The sequence below is a fragment of the Pelodiscus sinensis genome, chromosome 11 (genome assembly GCF_052426305.1).
Source record: "Pelodiscus sinensis isolate ZL-2025 chromosome 11, ASM5242630v1, whole genome shotgun sequence".
Classification (NCBI taxonomy): domain Eukaryota; kingdom Metazoa; phylum Chordata; order Testudines; family Trionychidae; genus Pelodiscus; species Pelodiscus sinensis.
In genome coordinates, this window is record NC_143062.1 from 47,976,100 (window position 1) to 47,995,013 (window position 18,914).

Here is an 18,914-nt window from a genome sequence, read left to right on the forward strand (position 1 = left end):
AGCATGTCCGTCCATTGCTTTATTCCAATGTTACACCAATCGATAAGCAAATCATACAGTTTTCAGTACAAGGGACAATCTGAAGAAATGAATATTGATTTCTGTGTACACACAATAAGGAGGAATGCAAAACTAATTCATCGTGAACAAATGTTTAAATAGCTTCAAAAAACAGACTTTGAGATTGCAAACCAATTATTGCCGCATTGAATTTCCTTTCTGAAAACAACTCACGTGAAACTAATAGACTCCAGATCTTAAACTTTCCCTAGAAATATATAATCCCACCTGTGGTTTTCTTACATCCCATCAAAGTCTGCTTTTTATTTTCATGACCAGCATTCCTATATGACTGATATCATGATAGTAATTAGCTTAGACCGGAACTAATATTGTGATATTACATGCATGTATTTCTTCGTACATTTTCTTTTGACTACAAGGTAACAATTATCAGGTCTTTTTCCGGACTTTTGAAGAAGCATCAAAAGAAGAATGACTCCTATTTTGCTTGTTCTAATATGAAAGAATTGTGGGATGAATGAATGAATGTAATGCTACAAATTCAAAAGTTTACAGTGCAACCCCATCAATCCAATCAGATTTTGTTTTGCTCAGATACCTAGGCATAATCACTATTTATATTGCCCCATCCCGGTGCACAGCACTCTACAGACAAATAAAAACAATGTTTCCTCATTTGTAGGTGAACAAAGAGGTGTAGGAATAATACAAAACGCTAAGGGGATGAGAGAATCTTTGCTATAGACAAGCAAGCTGGAGGAGAGAAAGCAACAGTATGCCAACTTGAGTAACGATCTTACACTCTGCAAGAAGAGAGCTATTTCCTTCAAAGCATACCTTAGTTTTCATGAATACCTTTGTAAAACAAAGAAAGCCTCATTGCTAATCAACATTTTTTTCTTACATCTTCATAAAAAGGTATTCGCATGCCTCAATTCAATCAGTGTGAAGCAGTTTCTAATGGGGTTTTTTTAATAACTCAAGCAGAGCAGCTCCATTTTTTAAAGCTTTCTTGATTTGAAATGCCAAAAGTGAAGTGATCCATCACATTCCCTTCCCTCTTGCCACCTCCCTCCCTCCCTCCACATTACAAGGAAGCGCAGAATAAGTTTTCCACAATAGTTACCCCCCGGATCAGAGACGAAATATGAAATGGAAAGTTTCCTGGACATGAATTGCAAGCACACACAGATCCACGGGGGTGAGAATGCGAATGAAAAGAATCCCAACCTCATATAAGCGGAGAGTTCCAAATAATGTAAAACCCACCCCAAAACAACACACAACACATGCATACACCGATATAACTTACCGGAGCAAATATCACCATACACATTTACAAAAGGAGTGGTAATCCAACTTCCCTCTCCTGAAATAAAGCAAAGGTTGTCTCATACTAAAAATAAAGGCTCCCAAAAGCTTCTCAGGGGAGAGTGTGCCAGCTCCTTCTCTCTCTTTTTATGAAGCAAATAAGGAGAGCAAGAAAATCAATGCGGAGAGAAAGTGAGATGATATACCAATCAGGCAGCAGCTTCAGCCTTATTTGCAGAGGGATGGCAAAATGGTCATATTCTTAGACAATGACTACACCGGGTCTCAGGAAAGAAATCTAACACTTGGCCCCTGGAGGAGAGGAAGAATGCTTTGTAGTGATGTAGTTACCACTATGGTGTGCTAGAAAATGTAGCTCATTACTCATCATAGTAACAGCAAGATTGCTTTTTTTTTTAAATCAACAAGCTATAGGAAAGATGCCTCCGGCTTGTCCCTCCTGGGTTTGTGCTAATCCTAAAGATTGATTCGGAACAATAAGGGTTTAAATGGAATACTTGCTAGGAATCAACATGTTCCTTAATGGGGCATTGTTCATCTTTGGGTGCTTACTGCATCCGCACCAGGGGTTTTCACAAACTTTTTTTCTCGTGACCCCGTTGAAGAAAATGATCGATGCTGTGTCCCAACATAATTTGACTGGAGTGTGGCTCGGGGGTGGGGCGGAGGAGAGCTTTGGGGTGTAGGAGGGGGGTCTGGTTTTGTGAGGCTTAGGGTTGGGACAGGAGGGGCTTACTTTGAATGGCTTCCCAGTGCAGAGGGGGTGCTAAGGCAGCTTCCTACCTCTCCTGGCCCCGCAGACCGTGCTGCGCCCCAGAAGCCGCCAACAGCAGGCTCCCAGCCAATGGGAGTGCGGAGCTAGTGCTCAGGACAAGGGCAGTGCATGGAGCCCTGTGCGCTCTCCCTCTGCCCCCCAACCTAGGAGCCCAGCCTGCTGCCGGCCACTTCCAGGGCCCAGGACAGTTTGTGGTGCCAGGACAGGCAAGGAGCTGCCTTAACCCCCCTTTTCCCCCCTAGGTCATGTGATCCCCCTGCAGCAACAAGAACCAGCACCCGACATTCCATGGCCCGGTCCTGGATCGCGACCTGCTGTTTGAAACCCCCGGCTCTAGACAGACGTACGGTCTGTAGGTCTCCACCGATTCTCACGTACATCAAACACACGGAGCGGCCCAGTTGTGAAAGTGTTGACCAAGTCCAATCCCCGGGGGCTGTAATGGGTCTCGCGGTTGTCCAGCGTACTAAAGAATCGATCCCAATGAGCAGCCACATAAAACGTTTTTTTCTCAACAGCTTTCCATTGGTACGAGAAAAGTAGGGAAAAGCTCACCCTCCCCAACCTGAAATGTCACCTCTGTACCTGTTCCAGCCAGATAAAGAGGAGGGAGGAGAAAGAGCAAGATGGTATGTTAACTCCATCTGACAAACACGGCTCACAGATTGGATCCAGGGGATTTTTACAGCACTTCCATGGAATTCGCTTGGAAAGAGGCACACAGGGGTACATCCACACTGCAATAAAACACCGGCGGCTGGTCCAGCTCCCTTGAATCGGGCTCAGGGGGCTAAAAGTAGCAGACACATGGGCCCATGCTCTGCAACGTTGCTACGGGAGTGGGCCTGAGAGCCTGCACTCTAGCCCAAAGCCTGCCAAGTGACCAAGGCTCTGAGACTTGATGCCACCGGTGTTTTAATTGTAGTGTAGACATACCTAGAACTCCCCGTGCTTTGCAGCACTCGGTTCATTCCCGTCTTCCTGCCAGAACTTCCCCTTCTTTGACCTAACCAGTTCCTCACATTTGTTCCCTCTCCACAGTTAAAGGAGGGACAAAAGGAAAACCAGCCCATCGCAGCTGAGCTGCCTACATTGAGCAGTTTATTGTGTCCCTCCTCAGTTCTCCTTCGTCAGGTTCCATAGGAAGCGTTTGTGTCTCATTTGGGCGACGGATGTGGCTCATAGCTTCGGCTGTGGGTGTGGAACGCTCCCAGGCCACAACCGCGGTGTTTTGCACAGACTTTGCTGGCATGCTGTTTGCAAAGCTGTCTCCCCTCCTGTACATGGCCCGGCTATTCCCTGACCCTCCGTATCTGACGTCTTCCCTAAACACTGCAGTGAGGATCTGCAGGCGCCGCTCCTGGAACTTTACTGACAAACAAGGCAAACCAAGACAAGAACACCCCTTCTTCTTTGTTAGCTCTTGTGTAGAAATATCAACAGCGGGACAACCGAAGTCGGAAAGGTAGACGGAAGCCCATTTACTTCCAAAAGCTGGACAGAAAAAGTCCCAACACGGGGAGGTCCGGGGCTAGATTCTGTTACATTCAACCAGTGCAACTCCACAAAGACCCTGGAGTGCTCAGTGTTCCAGAGCAGCACTGGTCAGCATAGGCGGGCCATTGATTTTACCCCACTAACTTCCCGGAGTGGGATGGGATTTACGCTGGTAAGAATGGGAAGAGAAGCTGCGTCTCTTTCTTGGGACATCCTAGAGGACACAAATGAAGGAGGTTGCCTTAGCTGGATGATTCGATGTTCGTAAGCTGCTCCAGCCTTGCAGCCTCTCTGCTCTTAAACTCAAACCTGGGGAAGGTCCACAAGTTTGTTGTAAGATAGGTGTTGTGCCATGCTACAGTAAAGCCATGCTGCTGTGTGTGATACTGCCCTTCCAGAGGGTGTGGACCATGGCGGAACAGGGCTTCCAGCTGGTACAGTGTAACTGGCTTCCAGGCTGCCCAGTGGGACACAGAGCGTGCAGGGAGCCCTCTTGGGAGACACTTTGCAAGGCCGCTTCGGGGCTTGTGTCGAAAAGGGAAGGGAAGGATTTGACCAAGGAGATGTAGGGTGGCAATTGGAGTCCCAGGCACCCAGTTTAAAGAGCAGCCTCCGCGCCTTTGATCTGCAGAACATGGGAGCCCTCGAATCGTACGGCCTCGCCAATCAGGCAGCGAGCAGCCTTCTAACACGCTACAGATCGAGCGAATGCCGTTTCCGACAAGGAGCTAAGCAACGCCAGTGCAGACGGGGCCTTCTTCCTTCGTAAGACGTGGGATCAGTTTGGGACATGCCAGGAGTGGGAGTTGGGGAACAAGTCTTTCCTTTCGCCTCCACCCAGAGGCGTTTGGGGGCGTTCTCGACTCTCGCTGTGTTTCAGAGATGGCAAGAAGGAGGGCGGGGAAGAGAAAGAGAAGTAGCAACTATACAGGAGAGGTTTTGTATGAACATTACCTATAGGAAATACAGAACAGCCATTAACAAACTACATGACTGCACTGAGGCACAGAGCCAATACTCTGTCTCAACTAATGAATGCACACGGGACAATAAACAAACTGCATTGCATATGGCATTCAAGATGGACTGAACACGAAGCGGCGTCCCTTTGATCCAAACAGCCCAGAAATAAAATGCCTGGGATAGTCACAATCCGATGGATACGTGGAACTTACCACCTAATATCCCCCCTATAGCTGAACGGGAAGGCTCTGGGCCTTCTATTTCTATTTACAAGGCTCTCTCTCCTGCTCCGCCTCATGCCCTGCTCTTCAAGGCTTCTGGAGGATACTCAGACTCTTGGGGTAACTGAATTCCCAGCTGAGATATCTTGATCATCTATGTCCTCTCCCACTACATTCATCAAGAGCTCTGTTTTCTGGCTAGTGTGAAAACTGGCTACATTTCACAGTGAATTGCTACCCATTACCGCTAGACTCCTGTCGCTTCATGGAAAGACGTAAGAAAAATCATGGCAGACAGCTATTGACTGAGCTGTTTCTTAGGAAGAGGCCTTCTAGCCTTGTATTCCATCTCAATATCTCATCTAAGACAACCTCGCTCAGCTGGAAATACTGTGAGAAAGTCCCTCTCCACATTAGAATCCTAGAACACTAGAACTAGAAGGGACCTCGAGAGGTCATCAAGTCCAGTCCCCTGCCCTCAAAGCAGGACCAAGCACCATCTAGATCATCCCTGACAGGTGTCTGTCCAACCTGCTCTTAAATATCTCCAGTGATGGAGATTCCACAATTTATTGCAGTGTTTAACCACCCTGACAGGCAGGAAGTTTTTCCTAATGTCCTACCTAAACTTCCCTTGCTGCAGTTTAAGCCCAAGGATGTTTTAGGCACGTGGCGTGTTTGCAGGCATAGAGCCTCTCAGCTCCCAAGAACAATTTTTCTCCCTCCTCCTTATAAAACCCTTTTAGATACTTGGAAACTGCTAGCATGTCCCCTCTCAGTCTTCTCTTTACTAAACTAAACAAGTCCAGTCTTTTCAGTCTTTCCTCATAGGCCATGTTCTTTAGACCTTTAATCATTTTTGTTGCTCTTCTTTGGACCTTCTCCAATTTCTCCACTTCTTTCTTGAAACGTGGTACCCAGAATTGGACACAATACTCCAATCGAGGCCTAATCAGAGCAGAGTAGAGAGGAAGAATGACTTCTCATGTCTTGCTCACAACACTCCTGTAAATGCATCCCAGAATCATTTTTGCTTCTTTTGTAACAGCGCCACACTGTTGACTCATGTTTAACTTGGTGTCCACTCTGACCCCTAGATCCCTTTCTGCAGGACTCCTCCCTAGACAATCACTTCCCATTCTGTATGTGTTAAACGGATTGTTCCTTCCTAAGTGGAGCACTTTGCATTTGTCCTTACTCCTCCATAGAACATTTTGTTCGGGACAGATGCCCCAGCTAACACAAGACACATACTGTTAAGGAGGTGTTTTTCAATGACTTCCTCTTGCCCAATTTTAAGCTGAATTGTGGGGAAAGCCTGCTACACTCCATTACATTTGAAGTGTCAAGCCTGAAAAAGCTCAGCCCCATTCTTATAACACAATGCCAACTCAGCATCAGTTCCTCCTGGGGTAACTGTTCCCCCTTGCTAGGTTGTTTCAGTATTACCATACGGCAATTCCAGGAGGAGAAGGTTTATTTGGACTGTGAACTCCTCATCTTGACCCTGATCCTGCCAGGGAATCTGCTCACATGCACCCCAGGATCCATGGAGTATCACCGAAACTCCCATTTCAGGATGGGGAGCCTTTGGTTGTAGGTTCCTTGGGAATGTGACTAGAAACTTGAAAATGGAGATATACCTATCTCCTGGAAGAGACCTCAAAGGGTCATTGAATCCATTCCCATGCCTTCACAAGAGGACCAAGTACCATCCCTCACAGATTTGCCCCAGATCTCTAAACGGCCTCCTGAAGGATTGAACTCCGAACCATGGGTTTACCAGGCCAATGCCCAAACCACTGAGCTATCCCTCTTGTATGCCACTTTGACACCACTGGGAGTTTAGTCACCCTTGTTCCATTTCTGTGCTGTGCCTAGCACACTGTAGATGCTTGGTTCTTAATATACAATCTCACACAATCTCCTTATCTCCTTGGCCTTCTGGATCCACTGAGTGGGAGCCTGAGACACCGTGCCTGCTACATGTACACACACAGAGCCAGTTTCCTCATAGGGTTAAAAGAGGTAGCAGTTTGCACCGAGAACGGGCTGATGTCTCAGCCTCTGCCACTAAAATAATGAGTCACAAATATTAGTTCATTGAGATACACTGGTGCAAATAACCCGTGAGCTTCATGAAGGAATATTAAAATGGATTCCCATCATGCCGAGATGCATTTCCACGCTTCCCTTTCGATTTGTATTGAAATGTTGCAAAGACATTAACATTAATTAAGTCTGAGATGCAACTGGAACTCACGCGCCTTTCTTTTGGAAATGGTATCTTTTCTAATAAACATTCCCCCGCGCGTCTCTCTATGCAAACTATCGCGGAGCTGATCAATCTCCAGCTCATTTCAGAAGTTTGCAATGCTAATGAGGAGACCAATATCAACACATTATGTAAGCGGGAGTCTGCACTAGTGATTCTTGGCGTGACAGATATAAACACAGACAGCCGCACGCATCCACTTTACAAGCATTTGGAAAGAAGGAGCATGTTGTGTGAGCATTCCGGGGACCTGTGCTGTTGATTTCAACGGTGGTACTCCTGATTTACTCCAGGGAGAGTGAAGAGTCAGACCTTATAATCAAAGAAGCGGTGCAGGGGCAAGCCGAGAAGGGGACCTTCTTGCGTTATAGATTAGGGATGTTAGCTATCGGTTAGTTGAACAGTCGTGTAACCGCATGAAATCTTTCTGTTACTCAACTATTCTATAGGCCCCAGGGCGGGGCTGGCAGCCAGTGCAATCCAACCCCACTCCCAAGGAGCCCTCTGCCACCCCACACTGCTACCTCTGAATCAAAGGCAGCAGCGTGGGGTGCCGGGTGTGAGCCGGTCAGCGAGGGGAGCCAGTTTTAAAACCAGCTCCCCTCACAGACCAGCAGCCTGCTGCTCCCCGCTGCTGCTTCTGATACAGAGGCAGCAGCGCAGGGTGGCAGCAGCCTCTGTCCGCAGAGTCCGAACTCCCCCCAGACAGAAGCTGCTATTGGGGGGGAGAAAGAAGCACAGGGGAGGTGGCTGCAAAGCCGCCTCTGTCCATGCGGGGCCTAGGGATGCAGAGCAGCCTCAGTCTGTGGGGAGCGTGGATTCCCCGCAGACAGGGGCTGCTTTGCGGCAGCCTCCCCACCGCCATGCTGCTGCCTCTGATAGGCAGCATGGGGAGGGGGTGGCAGCAGAGCTGGTTCTGGGGGTGCTGATATAGAGGCTGCAAAGGGGGGGGGAATGCGAGTCGTTAATCGATACGTCCAGGCTTATTGGCTAATCATATAATTGAGTACTCGTCGACACGCCTATTATAGATGGGGCTTGGAGAAGTTTTTGGGGACAATCTAGTGGATCACATACTATTTGACAGACCCCTCGACAATACTTCTCCACTGCAACCCCTTGCCCCAAATCCAAATTACCCCCACTCCCCGCAGCAGTTAGTTCAGAGCTTGGATCTACAGACCTGAGCTCACACTACGGCACTAAAGATAGCCCTATAGATGTTCCAGAGGCCTGGTTTTGTTGGGGTTTTTTGGCCCTTAGATGTACCTTTAGAGTCCAGCCACGAAACACTGAGCCAGAAGGACGGGTGGTAGAACAAAGAACTGCTCGCGGGGTACGTGAATGGAGCAGTTCATTGTGGTTACAGAGAGAGGACTTGGGGAGGAACATTTATTAATTTTGTGGTTTGCCCCCTTGGCCCAGAGCTCGGGGCGGGAAAGTGAATTAAAATCAACACGCGTCGGAAAGGACCTACTGGAGTTGAACTGGATTTAATGGAAGCCAAGGGGGTTAAAATCAAATATCTCATTTGCACCATCCAAATCATGTACGGAGGCCACACAGGCCTGTTGACAGGCAAAGGGAGCAATGGCCCCATGGCTGGGAGAGTCAAAGGGACCCGGAGCTCCTGGCAAACACTACTGCTACGGTGGCAGCGGCCACTGCGCAGGACCCCTTTGAATTGATACTCCGTGCACTTCTGAGAGCTGCGGGGGGAGGGGCACACTGTATCCTGGGTAGTGCTAAGGGCTGACTGCCCTTGGCCCGGCCCCTTCTATCTTAGGCCCCGCCCCTTCCAGGAGCACAAAGTCCCCCACCCCTCCACACACACTTTGCCCCAGGGGCCCGCTGAGGCCCAGAAGTGGCATTCTGTTGCCAACCTACCTAAGAAGTAAGGGTAAAATGTGTATCTCCATGTATCTTCCCCGTACCTCTGATTCAGAGCAACTCCACAGGGACTTATGGATTTAGCATTAAAACGCCAACTGAGCATGGCATGGAAAAGGGGAAAAAACACAGAGCTGTGCTACATAGTAATGCTCAGGGAGATCTTGATCAGAACATTAGATGCATCTGTCAAAGATCCTGCCAGGAGCCACTCAAAACGAGATCCCTTAAGCACCCTGTTGCGATCTCAAATACCAGAGAAATCATTCCTCACCCCTGGTTCTTCTGTGGTGTTCAGCGCAGAGGAGAGAAACTACATTCATGCCAGCCACCCTACCATGAACTTTAAATCTTGATAGCAAGCCTTCGTACCGCGCCTTCCCTGGACGCTGCTTGGTGCTTTCCAGTTGTGATCGTAGGCAGCCGAAATGCCACACATCAAGGACTAAGCTCCGAACCACACAATTGTTAAACCAATCCATCGGGCTGGTGTTGCTGCGGGTACAGGAGAATGTCCTGGTGAGATACAGACTAGTAAGAGAGCCGTCGGGTACCAAGGACGGCAGACACAGGTGCCAAGTGCCGGTGTCACTTGGAAGAGGCGATGCTTTGATCAGTACTTTTCAGACGATGGGTTGCGATCCAGCACCGGGTTGCACAATGCCAGGGACTAGGTCACCTTGCTGTAGGGTGACTCGGTGACGAGTGAAGGGGGCTAAGGCACGTTTCCTTTCTGTCCTGGCATCGTAGACCATATGGTGCCACAGAAGCGGCCAGCAGCAGGTCTGGCTCCTAAGCGGGGAGGGGCATGGGGCTCCGTGCACTGCCCCTACCCTGAGCACCGTCTCCTCACTCTCATTGGCCAATTTCCAGCCAATGGGAGCTGGGGGAGGGTCTGAACGCTGCTTGTACGTCTCCGCCTGTGAGCTGTTCCTGCTGCTGGCCGCTTCCAGAAGAGGCGGGAAGCCTGACTTAGCACCCCCCTCCGCACCACTGACTGGGTGCCACTGGAGGTAAGCTTTGGCCCATCCATGAACACCAACTCCATCCCCCCCACACTGAGGCCGTCAACCCAGAGCTCCCTCCTACCCCCCAGATGCCTCATTCCTCCTCCCCTCTCCCCCAGAGCCCACAGGCTGGTCAAGAGACAGAGTTAGGTTCGGTTGTGGGCATCAATTTCCTTCAACTGGGCCACGAGAAAAATAGCTTGAAAGCCCCGGCTGTAGACTGCATGTTCTTCAGTCCGGGCTGGTGCCAGACTTTGCTAGGCCGGGGGCAAGGGGGAGGGGGTGGTCGTGTTCTCTGGCTGCTGTTGCCACGATAGCAGCGGTGGTGCTCCAGAGCCCCGGGTCCTATTAAATCGCCCAGCCCCAGGGCAACTGTCCCTCCCGCTCCCATCAGAGGCCCTGCCTTCATCCAATCACAGAATCTCAGGAGGTCACCGAGTCCAGCGCCCAAAGCAGGACCAACCCCAACTCAATCATCTTCAGCACAAACCCCGCAAAACCCCGTCTCGGCAGGAAAGCAGCCGTGGCGTGGGCAGGGTGATGAAGGCGAGGCAGCTGCCCTAGCACCCTGGCAGAGATTCGTGGGGATGCCGGGCTGGTGTGAGTCCCGCTCCCCCTGGGCTGACGTCTGCCCCAGCGTGAACCAGCCCCCCTCCGGAAGTCATGGAGGGCCGTTCAGGGAAGAGGTCGAGGCGCGAGCCGGCCTGGAGGCTTGGCAGGGCACTGGTGGAGAGCACATCCCTTTTCCTGTCTCCTCACAGCTCCCCGTCCCCTCCCTGGCGTAGAGAAGGTGCATTCCCCATCCGCCCAGCGGGGGCACCGAGAACATCTTCATCAGCGGGTAAAGTCGATGGAGGCTGGGCCGCTGCTTCTCCAGGATCAGAGAAGAGGTCAGTTTATGGACCAGCTCAATGACACCCGGGCTGCCTGCCTCTGCCTGGGCTGTTCTGTGCAGACGGCAGCCTCCAGAGCCCTCCATGAGGCACCTTCCGACAGGGCTGAAGACACCCAATTCCATTTGTGCCCTGAGTGTTACTGCCGTGGGCTGTTTGGGAGTCCGGGAGCTAAACTGCATCCTCCAACAGAGGTTGGCAGGGGAGGCACAGGTGTGCTTCCCCTCCCCCTCCACCCTCTAAAAATTACCTGCTGTATTTAGGAGGATTTTTAAGGAGCTCCAGCAAACACCGCGGAGGAGCGCGGCTAATCTCTCTACTCATTTTAATTGACTTGCAATTATTCCCGTGACTCTTGCCCTTGAAAATCTAGCCGGTAATTAGCATATGTAGATTTGAAAAGCTATCCATTTCCATCCGACCCGCCACTGTGTTTCCCAAGTTCAAAACGGGGCCACCGACACTTCATTATTATTGTCCTGCTCCAGAGTTGTGCCAAGCCAGTTCCCACCATGAAACCCTTTCTTTGTACGGCTTAAACACTGGGCACTTTGAGCAACCACCCGGAGGCCAAACACGCAGCGTGCGGGTGAAAACAACGTGGAAGAAGAATTTATCGGCTCCGTTTCTATAGTCTTTCCCCGTAGGTATTTAAAAGTAAGAAACCTAATTACTGTCAACGGTGCTTTAAATTTGCAGCTATGCAGCAAGCAGGAAGCTGTTATTAAAACTACTGTATAATTGCCTCTTTTACTCTCTTCCCCCATCCGCGCTCTTATTTTACTCACAGCAAAAACCTCACCGTTCTGGCTTCCTAACGGAGCCTGCCAATCGGATTTCACCAAATGACGCCGGGGGCAGAAAGCCCAGCAAGCAGCTGTGTCTCTTCTCCCCTCCCTGACTCTCTTGGGGCTCAGTCTCCCCTTTTATGCAACCAATAGGCTCAGTAATAGATTCCCACCTGTGATCAAGCCCTACTTTAAACGTGGGCTTTGCCAAAGCAGGGCATCATCGAAAGAGGATGGCATGACTCCCCTACTGTGAGACAAGCATCTCTCACACAAGACCATGCGTAGGCACCTGAAGCCAAATAAATGGCCTGAAATCAGTGGGAACTGTCTGTTCACAGCTCTCCTAGAAAACAGGCCACTTATTTACGTGCCTTCATAGTGTGTAAGCTCTTTGCATGGTCCACTCTGAAAGCTCTGGTCCCTGGTTAGAGTCATGTCGGATTCTTTCCTGGTAAGCCAGCCAGGCTTTCTCCTCTGCTAAATCGCAGACCTGCAGCTCTCTTTCAGCTAGCAGGTGGCTTGCTGCTCTAAGCCAGGAAATACCTCCCCTGTGAACTATTTTATATATTCTTCACCCCCATTCTTCATTTCTTGCATACCCCAGGCTCCCACGGCACAAGAGAGTACAATGGCTGTGGCGTGACTCTCCAGAAAGATACAACTTAGTCTGCCTTTGGCTAGGTCTCCACTAAAGGGGAAGGTCAAATCAAGATACACAACTCCAGCTATGTTCATTACGTAGCTGGAGCTGACGTACCTTGATTTGAGTTTTCTCGCTGTTCTCACAGCTGGAGGCTGATGACAGCAAACGTTTCCGTCGGTTTCCCTTACACCTCACAGGAGCAGATGTACTGGCCGGTGATGGGGGCATCCTCAGAGTTTGATTTAGCAGGTCTTAACTAGTCTCTCTAAATCAAACTCTGGAAGATGAATCGCAACAGCGTTGATCTTCCCTGGAGTGAAGACATGGCCGTGGTGATGCTGGTGTGCCAATGAAAGCAGAGGGCAGTGTTTGGATTCATTCCTCACCTCCTTTTGCTGGGGGTGATCAGAGAGCAGAGAGGGTGAGAGACTTGGTCTTATAACCAAATCCACACATGCCACAGGATGTGCTTTTCAGCTCCTCTGCCTCTCAGCTCTGCCATCAGCTAATCTCACAGAGCCAGCCTTCCAACTGCTTGCATGTCGCTTTGATTCAGACAACCCTGTGCCGGCGTTGCTCTCTGGTGGGCATCGAAGGGAATTACTAACAAATCCCGAATGAGGAAGAGAAGGCAGCAACTCCTACAGCTCGGCGTGACCTGCTGGCAGGCTCTTCATACATTTAAAAAGCAGAGGCGCAGCATCTGAGACTGGACACGAGCTGGGAATCAACTGACTTCCGCCCCCCCGTGGAGACGGTGCTCGGGGGAGCCGGGTTTTAAGCAAGTTCCCCCCAGCACTGGCTTCTGCTTCGTCCCTTGCTGCCTCTGATAGAGGCATGTCTTCATGGCCATGACTTCACTTCGAGGAAGATCAATGCTGCCACGATTGATCTTCCAGAGTTCAATTTAGTGAGACTAGTTAAGACCTGCTAAATCAAACTCAGAGGATGCCCCTTTGATAGAGGCAGCAAGCAGGGGAGAGGGGAAGCAACTAGTCAAGGGACTAGTTGGCTATCCAATAAGCGTATCAGATAGTTGACTAGTTGACTAGTCATTTACACCCCTAGAGAGGAGTGGGGCAGGATGGGAAGAGGCAGGTTGGGCGTAGGTCCTTGGGGGATGGGATGTAATGGGGTGATCAAGCACCCCTAGGGAAATTAGAAAGTCAGTGCCTCTGATCCTAACCTTCAGCGCTCATTGTAAGGGCATGAGCTTGTGGGATAGTTTGGGCTGGGTCTGACTTCACCTGTCCTAAGAATGAATTCTTTTAGGTGAACAGGGTGAAATGGGAAAAGCCGATTGTTTCAACTGGAGGGCTAAAGCGGGTAAGGTAATTTTTTTTTTTAGCGTACCAGCTTCTCTCGATGAAAGAGGTGAAAAAGCTGTTCTCCGCAAGAGTAGTCCAATAGAAGTGATCACGTCCCCCACTTAGTCTCGCTAGCATCCTGGGACTAACGCCACTTCAACAACACCGCAAAGGGTGTGTCTAGACTACAGTGTTTTTTCGAAAAAAGTGGCCTTTTTTTGAAAAAACTTCCCCTGCATCTAGACTGTTGCCACATTCTTTTGAAAGTAAATCAAAAGAATGCGGTAATTTTTCAACTGTGGAAAACCTCATTTTATGAGGAAGAATGCCTTTTTTCGAAAGCACTCTTTCGAAAAAAGGCGCTATGTAATGCAAACTGTGCTTTTTCAAAAGAGAGCATCCAGACTGCCTGGGTGCTCTCTTTCGAAAAAGCGGCTTGCGTTTTTGAAAGCACTGGTTGTAGTCTAGACGTTCTTTTTCAAAAGAAGCTTTTTCGAAAATATCTTTTGAAAAAGCCTCTTTTGAAAGAGGCTTGCAGTCTAGACATAGCCAAAGAAGGGTGTAAGACATTGTTTCTGTTGAGATGTTCAATGAAATACAGCTCCTGGTAAGATTCAATCTGGTTAGTGCAGGAATTATAAACGTGAAAGCCAACGATTTATCTCGCCACGGGCTTTTCACTCCACCTTTCAGAAGTAATAAAAGAAGCCATCAAAGAAACTCTCGTCTTTCCCGTTCGTAAGGAATTAAGAAAGAGTGTATTTGCTGCTGGGTGGGAAACCTTTACCACTGAGCACCCTAGAAAGAGGGAAACTGGAGATGGGAAGGAGAAAAAGGGAAGCAGGAGAGAGGTAACTGCTACAACATTCAGTGAAAGGCTCGATCTTCCCAAACGGTGCTGCAAGGAAGCAGGCAGATGTCGTGTGGTATTGAAAAGCTATGAAATTCTTGAGCCGGGTGCAGAACCTAGAGCTAGCCATGGGTTAGGCAGCTATTTCAATTCTAGGAGAGACATCACTGCCCTGTACACTGTGGCCGTGTCCAGATTCAGGGTTTTTTTTCGGGAAAAGTAGCCTTTTCCCGAAAAAACTTCCCCTGCGTCCAGACTCAAGCCGCGTTCTTTCGAAATAATTTCGAAAGAACGCGGCTTTTCTTTCGATGGCGGTAAACCTCGTTTCACGAGGAAGAACGCCTTCTTTCGAAAGTTCCTCTTTCGAAAGAAGGCGTTCTACAATGTAAAGAGGCCGTCTTCGAAAGAGAGCATCCAGACTCGCTGGGTGCTCTCTTTCGAAAAAGCGGATTTCCTCTATTGAAAGATCCGCCTGCAGTCTAGACGCGATCTTTCGAAAGAGGCTCTTTCGAAAGAAGCCTGCAGTCTAGACATAGCCATAGGGAAGAATCCTGTAGAGTGCCAATGTGGGTAATCCAACTATCTCCCTGAGACAGAACAACGTGACCAGGGCCCAAAAGAAAGGAAAGGATCCACCTGGGTTATCAACAGCATAAACCTCCCAAGTAGTATCAACACTAGGGTCATGTGCAGAAGTCCTACCTGTCCCCTGTGAACTAAGGGGAATGATGTATGTTTCGTGTGTGAGTTACTGGTGGTACAAGTTCTTTAGGGAGGGCATTTCCTGGAGCGCCCTTTTCCTATAAAGCATTGGGTCTGTCCAAATTCAACCAACGTAGATTTTCTGTGTAAATCATGTCATTGGTATTCGACTTGTGCACATGTTGGGAGGTATAATATTCAAGAGTCTCCTATTATTCCATGGAAGGACCTACGGAGAAGTCACAGTACGGTACTGGGATCATACGGACCACCATCTTCCAAAAATCCCAAAGGAAAGATTTCATCCTGTGAAAGGATGCATATTCTATTAGATCAAATCATTCACCGTCTGATAACACAATCAACATATTGTTCTTTTCTGCATGTGACTTGCCAGTGATTTGGGTCAATTTATTCCGTATGCAAAATTATTCTGCAAAATAATTCTTGGCCTGGTGATTACTTGGGAGCAGTTTACACAGATGATATGCTAACCAAGACCTCTCACATTTCAGCTATGTTTGATTAGACATGCACAGGGCCGCTCGGCGGGAGCGGGGGGCAAGTGGAGCAATTTGCCCCAGGCCCCACAGGGTCCCCCACGAGCATGTCTGAAGTCTATTGTATTTTTTAATGGAAGGGGCCCCTGAAAGTGCTTTGCCCCCGGCCCCCTGAATCCTCTGGGCAGCCCTGGACATGCAGGTTATAGGGTACTGATTCTGTTCTCTGACTGTACAAGCATAGCTGTTAGTTCTGGTCTCCACTCAAAAATTAGATAGATCTAGATATGGTCAATCACTCAAGGCTGTGAAAGATTTCACATCCTAAGCACCATAACGAAATCAACTCAGCTATCAATGCAGAGGAGGCTTGGTCAACGGAAGAATTCTTCTGTCAACTTAGCTACCACCTCCAAAGAGACAGAAAAGGCCCCTCATCGATGTAGGAAGCATCTAAGTTTAGAGTATGAAATATACAACTTCATTTCGGCCAACAGAGTCTCAGACTCACTCCACATTCTGTTTCCATGAAATGTCCGGCAATGAACATGCAAAGCAACCCCAAATGCATCTGAAAACAAACAAAGCACATTCAAAATGGTTTGGAAAGGAAAGTTGGGCTTGTGTGTACCACATCTATTTGGGCCTCACTTTTCCACCAGTGAACTAGGGATAATCATCCTTAATCATTTTTCCCTGAACAGAAGAATGGCCAGACTGGGTCAGACCAAAGGTCCATCTAGCCCAGTGTCCTGTCTGCTGACAGTGGCCAATGCCAGGTGCTCCAGAGGGAGTGACCAGAACAGGGAATCATCAAGAGATCCCTCTCCTGTCACCCATTTCCTGCCTCTGACAAACAGAGGCTAAAGACACCATTCCTATCCATCCTGGCTAATAGCCATTGATGGACCTAACCTCCATGAATTTATCTAGTTCTTTTTTGAACCTGTTACAGTCCTGGTCTTCACAACATCCTCTGGCAAGGAGTTCCACAGGTTGACTGTGCCTGTCTAGTTCTCCGAGGCCGGGAGTCAAGACTGTCTCTCACTTTGCATAATGGAGCCTTGCTTTTGGAGGGGTCTCTTGGTGCTACTGTTGAGGTCATCAAAAGCATCCTCCCTTTGCCTGTTCTTCAGGGGTTCAGAGAAAACTCCCCTACTGAAGTCTCCTGCATCATACTTGGATACATGTCATCACTGCAAACAAGATGGACTAAAGTGTTTGAGATTTTTTTAACAAACTGTCTTATTAATGTTGTTACCCCAACTGATCAAGTTGCTATTGACAAAATATCCAGCCCCAGAAAGGAAAGTCTGGAGCTCGTCATGCTTGTTTGGAATGAGGATTTAATCAGAAGAGTCTACCTTGAGCAGGTAAAACGTGCCGGCTTCGGAAGGGCTCTGTAGGACTTGGGGAATGAGAAGTGCATTTCTGCGTGATGTTCGGCTTTAAAGCACTGACCTGCCCCGAAGAGAGGCTGCCACTCCCTGACTGTCCCCCAGGTGTCTTCCAACTCAGTGGAGAGGCTCTCAGGGCCCAATCTCTCACGCACTATGGTCGGGGAGGGACTGCTGGGCAAGTCGTCCTGTTGCAGTCCATGCAACTGGTCCCCTTGGTAAAGCTAGGCATGTGCAAGTTTTCAGCATCGGGGCCGAACATTCAAGTGTTTCTCCCCTCACGACTACAGAACAGACACCATCCTGCAGCCTTTTCTGCTCCATGTGGGGCGCCCGGCGCAGGTCCCCGAGTTCCGAGAGCAGGGTCTGAAGGGCTGCGGAGCGTGAGGCAGAGAGACAGAAACTGGGGTCTTTCCGATCCCAGGCTGAGGGGGCTGGACATCGGAAGGTCTCTCTTCCCTTGTCCCGAGCACGTGAGGTCCGGTAGTCACGAAGACACAATAGTCGTGGAACCGCTCCCGCTCCTGCCTCTGCTTTCTTCTGTAGGCAGCTCTTCTTGCCACTCTGCGGTGATTCTAGAGCAGGGGTGGGCGAAAGCCACTCAATGGGCTGCATCCGGCCCACGCGGCTGTTCCAGGCCCCGCCCCCTCGCCCGTTGCCTGGGAGCCGGAGCCATGCAGGCCCTTTAAATAGAAGCAGTTGAAAGGGCCCGCGTGTCCCCGGCTCCCAGGCAACGTGCTAACAGCGAGCCCTTTCAAAGGCAGGAATAGCGCCCGTCTCTGGCTCACGTGATGCCTGGTAGCCACGGGGGAGGCACGAGCCCTTTCAACGCCTGCTATTGAAAGGCTCCGCCCCTTCCGTCCAAGGCTCCGCCCTTCCACCCGAGGCCCCACCCCATACGGGCGACCCGCGACCACCTCAAAATTTTTTGAAGTGGCCCAGGCTGGATAATTGGCCCCTGCTGGATAATTATTGTCCACCCCTGCTCTAGAGAGACGTTTTTGCAGCTTTCTCTCTCACTCCAGCTTTGTTTCGCTATCATTTCTTTAGTAACAAAGAGTTCCTTCCGTCTCTCCTTCAGGCGATTAGCATGTCATGCCCAGGACTCCTTGGATGTAAATTGCACTATTCCCAACAGCTACTCAAAAAGTACATAATCACCATAATTAGCGCTGGCATCTCATTAACATTCAACTTCCTCTCCACAGCAACTGCAGCTGGACAACCCATTTATTTCAGGCTAAAACTAACAGCCTATTACTGTTCACCACACTTAGCAGCCCACCGGTGTCCAACTTAGCCGAAGGTTTAACTGGGCAAGTGACAAAGACAGCGATGTGGAACGAGCCAGTGCTATCAGAGCTGAGACTGCCACGGATTAGACAACAAATGTGAGCATGGATCTCGGGTTCCTCTAACTACCCAGCTGCTTGTTGTATGAGTTCCCTTGGCCATGCCTCGAGGAAACACATGTGCTTAGAGGGAATTGATCACTGCTAGTGCCTACTTCCATATTCAGGACTGGATCTAACTGCAAAATATGGCCTGCTGGGCTGCAGAGCTGTGTGGCGCACAGGGACAAACACACCCAGGAAAAAGGTCAGTCTAGCTTGGAAGAAAACAGAGGGGAAGACCCGCCCCCCTCCCGGAAGAGCACTGTACAGAGAGCTGTAATGCTGCATGGGGAAGGAGACCTGACTAAATATAGCTAACCACTTCCCAGTCTAACACATTCATTGAGCACGGCACTGTTGCTGCGGGACCGCAATGCCTCTGGCCAAGTGTGGGAATCCCTCCCCCACACATCTCTCCAAGGGCATGCAATTAGACACCCCCAGCTGACCCCT

At 49.5% G+C, this 18,914-nt stretch overlaps 1 protein-coding gene across 3 annotated transcripts in view; it reads right to left on the reverse strand.

Moving 5' to 3' along the window:
• The window catches only part of SYNPR (synaptoporin), a 231,170-nt gene that overhangs the window by 93,607 nt on the left and 118,649 nt on the right, over positions 1-18,914 (reverse strand). The window contains exon 1 of one of the 3 annotated variants that reach the window (XM_075938488.2): positions 1,337-1,634. The exons of the other annotated variants lie outside the window; for them this stretch is intronic. Within the exon in view, the coding sequence (XP_075794603.1) occupies positions 1,337-1,360 (24 nt within the window). The 5' untranslated portion in view covers positions 1,361-1,634. Of the gene's footprint in view, positions 1-1,336; positions 1,635-18,914 lie in introns of those variants that run through there. 3 annotated transcript variants of the gene reach the window in all.